The following is a 4,823-nucleotide window of genomic DNA, read 5'->3' as shown; positions in this document are numbered from 1 at the left end:
TCCCCTGGAAAGTCTTAGGGAGGCACAGGGATCCAAAGTGATGGTGCTGGGAGTTCTAAGCTGGTAGCAATGGTAATGACACTTGACATTCCATCTTTTTGGATGGGCAGGGTGTCCAACCCAGTCTGCAAAACCTGCTTAAGGGGTCTCTCTGTGCCTGGTTATCCTTCATTGACACACCCAATCAATTCTAGGCTCATTTGCTTGATCCTCATTAGGGAAAGTCGAGAATCAAAGGGTTCTAGAAGATATCTGGAAAGTGTAATTTGAGAGTATGAAATCTCTAGAATATTGAGGATGGGGGTCTTACTTAATTCTGGGGCCTTGGAAACCCTTGAGATGGGTGGCAAGGTGCCCTTCTCTAAGATGTAACGCATACCTGGACACACACACACCCCATGGGTGGAGTTAGGAGTTTCTTCTAAGGTGATGTGAAGGATGTTCAAAGGGCCAACTGACCCCAGGAGACCTCCCTCAGTGAGTGCCATAGCCTGGCATTCCTGCCTTTAGAGTTAAGACAGGATGAAATTAGTGCTTCCTAATCTTTTAAGGGTAGAAATGTCAAACTTTGAGATTCCCTCCATGTAATACTTTAAACACCTGTGGATTGCTGGCATGTAATAAAATGAATTATTTTCCCATTAGTTACAATTCAATGCATATGAGTTTGAAACACCAATACCAAACGTATCACTAGTACACAATATATGATCTATATACACTACTTATTACATATATAAACATATACACTCATGGGCCCTTTCAATAATTCCAAAATCCCTGGGGTCTGGACTCCCACATTGAGAACCACTACTGGGTTGGATAATTAAGGCAGTTAGCATGCACTGAAGATAAAATTCACAGCCCTTCCTTATTAATGCACACCAGAGAGCTGTAGATGGCAAGTGCTTTGGACACCTTAAACTCTTAAGGTAGCAATATGTATGTCAGTTAAAGAAAACTGAGATGGAGAACATAGACCTTGGATAGGTAGTTGACTGGGGACATCAGAAATCTATTTAGGGGAATGATGGCAATGGTAGGTACAAGAAGGCAAGAGGCATGGCTAGGTGGGACTGGAGAATATGCTTCCTTGCCCCTTTGGGCTGGGACTGGCTCTCAAAGACATTTCCCTACCTTGGATCCATTCCTGTGACCCTCCCCAAATCAGTGTGAAGACACGATATTTGGTCTATCCACCATTATTGGTACATATATGTACACACCCCAGCCTGCCCTCAGGCACTGTGCAGAGAAGAGGGAAATAGAATCCAGGGAATGCCATCCAGGCCTCTCTAGGCTTCGTTGGAGTGCAGAGATGTTCCCCTGTGGAACAACTTACTTTGACCTTATTTCTCTCTCCTTATCCGATTGACTTCTTGGCAGTGATATTTACCAGATGGAGAAGGATATCGCTATAGAGCAGGAGAGAAACACTCGCTACCGAGCCCCCAAAATCTTGGAGCCCACAGCCTACCAGGAGCCCCCACCCAAGGTAAGCCAAGACCTTATCATTCTTGTGAGTCACAGCCGAGCCAGAGCCATCTCTGTAACTTGCCTCTCACTGAATGGGCAAGATGCTTCCCTATTCATCAGCACTGAAGTCAGCCTCTGTCACATCATTGCCCTGGCAGTTTGGGTGGAATCTGAGACAGCTGACACCTAGTGGGAAAGCAGGGCCAGGAAATCATCCTAGGAAGGCTTCCTTTCAGAGGCTGGAGCACTTTTCTTCTTGGAGTTTTTGTTGTTGTTGTTTCTCATGACACATTAGATTCCCCTTAGGTCTAGAATATTTTCATGCCTTTTGTGACACCCCTGGGTTCAGGTGCCAGTGTCTGGCTGCAACACTGGTAGGTTTTGAGGCCCAGTTTACTCCAACGCCTTTTCTCACTGTCCTCCTGATTTGGCATGTCTTTCCCTCAGAACCAGCTCGATTTTCATCTCCTTCATAATGCTTTCATGAGTACCTATGGCCTCTGTCACCTTCTACCTCTGAATGTCTGTAGATTGCTTGTTTGGTAGGTATTCAGTGTATAGTTAGGTTACACACACATGCACGCATGCACATATGCACACAGAGAGGTCCTTATCCCAGGATGGTAGAAAGCCTAGCCTCTTTGTATCTTCCCATCACTCAGCATGTAATTGATGCTCAAGGTTGTTGTTGTTGTTAAGTGCTGTTGAGCCAGTTTTGACTCACAATGACCCTGTATAGGGTTTCTGAGGAGGGGCTGGTGATCGCCGGCCTTGCGATTCAAACCAGCCTTGCAGTCCAGTGCATTAACCCACAGAGCTACACCAGGACTCCAGTTTAATAAGTGGATGCAATGTAATATAAATAATAACTCTGTCCCTCATCGCTCCTTCATTCCAAACTACCTGACCTGTCTCCAACCTGGTTATTCTCACTCAAGGAAGGAAAAATCTCACATGAAGGACTGACATACCTGTTTTCTCTCTGCAGCCCAGCCGACCCAAGTATAGACCTCCTCCACAAACCAACCTTCTGGCTCCCAAACTGCAATTCCAGGTACATATATGACTGGAGAAGTGGGAAAAGTTCCGGTCCATTCTTCCTCTAGATCACTTTGAAATGTCATTCTTGTGCTTTTCAAGAGCTGTAATCTCCCACTGGGGGATATGAACTCAGATTGCTCAAAATCAAGAGCAAAAATGGAATTCTATCAGGCTTTCTTTGTCTAAGCAGCCTTGTCTTAAGCCCATCAGCTTCTCAGGAAATATCCACAGTGTCTGCTGCTTCATGTGCCTGCCTGCAGCTTAGCTCTCCATGCCCAAGGCCACCCTGGGCCACAGGCAGAGCCCTCTGAGAAGGGCCTAGGGGTATATGATGTTCTCCAGAACATGGCAGTGCTCCCTGCAGTTCCATGCAGAGATTCTGGCCCAGAATCTGTGTGGCTAGTAAGGAGGGACTGCACCTGAGCTTTCTTCCCACCTCCAACATACCAAGACCGTATGTCCCTTGTGCAGAATATCTTTGTCTTGTGTCTCTCTTGCATCCAGATCATAGGGAGCCCAAGCTCCTCTCTTTTCTTCCCTCATATTCCTCAACTCACAGTCGCTGCTTGAAAACAGAGCCTCCCAATGAGTAGAAACAATGACCATTTGCTGCTCCATGCAGAAAGCTGCCACCCCACGATCATATATTTCTCCTTAAGGAGATGCCCCAGCACCCAAACAAGCTCATCCAAGACCTAACAGATACATTCTCTTCATGTAAAGAAAAACCTTGATTCAGAAGATAGAAGCAATAGACTTAAAGAAACATAACCTTTAGTGGTGTTTATAACAGTGATTTATATATATGCATGCATATATACAGACATTGTTGTTGTTGTTGTTAAGTGCCTTCAAGTCGGTTCCGACCCATAGAGACCCTGTACAGGGTTTCCGAGGGTGTAAATCCTTACGGGAGTAGAAAGCCTCATCTTTCTCCCGCGGAGTATATTAATATGTTATTACACTCATAGCGACCTTATATAGGGTTTCCGAGGCTGTAAGTCTTTACAGGAGCAAAAAGCCTCATCTTTCTCCTTCAGAACTATTAGTAGTTCTGAACTGCTGACCTTAAGATTAGCAACCTGACTCGTAACTTGACTATGCTACTAAAGCTCCTTAATGTGTTGTTGTTGTTGAATACCATCTAGAGGTCAGTTCCAACTCAGCAACCCTGTATAGGTTTCCAAGGACTGGCTGGTAAGTTTGAACCACTGACCTTGTGGTTTAAACTGACCTTGTGATCCAGTGCTTTATCCACAGTGCTACACCAAGACTCCATACATAATATATACATATAGCTCACATACACAGGCTCATGCACACCCACAGATACACACGTATATGTAACTACATATATATATATGTGTGTATATGAATATATGGAGTGCTGGTGTGGCACTGTAGGAAAAGAGCTGAAACGCAAGGTCGGTCTGGACCGTAAAGTCTGCAGTTCAAACTCACCAGCATCTTCTCAGAAATCCTATACAGGGTTGTTGTGAGCTGGAATGACTAGACAGCGCTTACCAGCAACAATGAATATATACACATATGCATGCTGGTGGTGGTGCTTATGTGCCGTGGAATCGGTTCTGACTCATAGAGACCCTGTACAGGGTTTCCGAGGCTGTAAATCTTTACGGGAGCAGAAAGCCCCATCTTTCTTCCGCGGAACAGCTGGTAGTTTCAAACTGCTGACCTTGCGGTTCGCAGCCCAATTCGTAACCGCTACGCTACCAGAGCTCCTTACACATATATATACATGTACATATATGTGTTGTTATTGTTGGTAAGTGCCATCAAGTCTGTTCTGACTCATAGTTAACCTGAATAGGATTTCCAAGGAGCGTCTGATGAGTTTAAACTGCCAACCTTGTGGTTCAAACTGACCTTGTGGGCCAGTGTTTATCCTACAGCGCCACACCAGGACTCCATACATATATATACACACACATGTATATATATATACATTGTGTTGTCAAGTGCCATTGGTCCATTCCAACTCATAGCAACCCTGTATAAGGTTTCCAAGGCTGTAAATCATTGTGGGAACAGAAAGCCTTGTCTTTCTCCCACAGAGAAGCTGGTGGGTTTGAACTGCCAACCTTGTGGTTCACAGTCCAGTGCCTATCCTACAGAGTCACCATAGTCCATATATGTACATACATACACACACACATGTGTGTGTGTTGTTGTTGTTAAGTGACATCAAGTTGGTCTGACTCATAGCGACCCTGTATAGAGTTTACGAGGAGCAGCTGGTGAGTTTGAACCACCAACCTTGTGGTTCAAACTGACCTTGTGGTTGA

At 45.0% G+C, this 4,823-nt stretch overlaps 1 protein-coding gene across 2 annotated transcripts in view; it reads left to right on the top strand.

The window, feature by feature from the left end:
- Positions 1 to 4,823, top strand: part of PTK2B (protein tyrosine kinase 2 beta) — an 86,483-nt gene that overhangs the window by 65,686 nt on the left and 15,974 nt on the right. For both annotated transcript variants that reach the window (XM_006864355.1, XM_006864356.1), the window contains exons 21-22: positions 1,387 to 1,495; positions 2,465 to 2,530. In XM_006864355.1, coding sequence (XP_006864417.1) covers positions 1,387 to 1,495; positions 2,465 to 2,530 — 175 coding nt within the window. The remainder of the gene's footprint in view (positions 1 to 1,386; positions 1,496 to 2,464; positions 2,531 to 4,823) is intronic.

This window comes from Chrysochloris asiatica, unplaced genomic scaffold (assembly GCF_000296735.1).
Source record: "Chrysochloris asiatica unplaced genomic scaffold, ChrAsi1.0 scaffold00064, whole genome shotgun sequence".
NCBI classification, from domain to species: Eukaryota; Metazoa; Chordata; class Mammalia; order Afrosoricida; family Chrysochloridae; genus Chrysochloris; species Chrysochloris asiatica.
The sequence above is the reverse complement of the archived record's forward strand: the minus strand, read 5'-3'. Positions and strand labels throughout refer to the sequence as shown.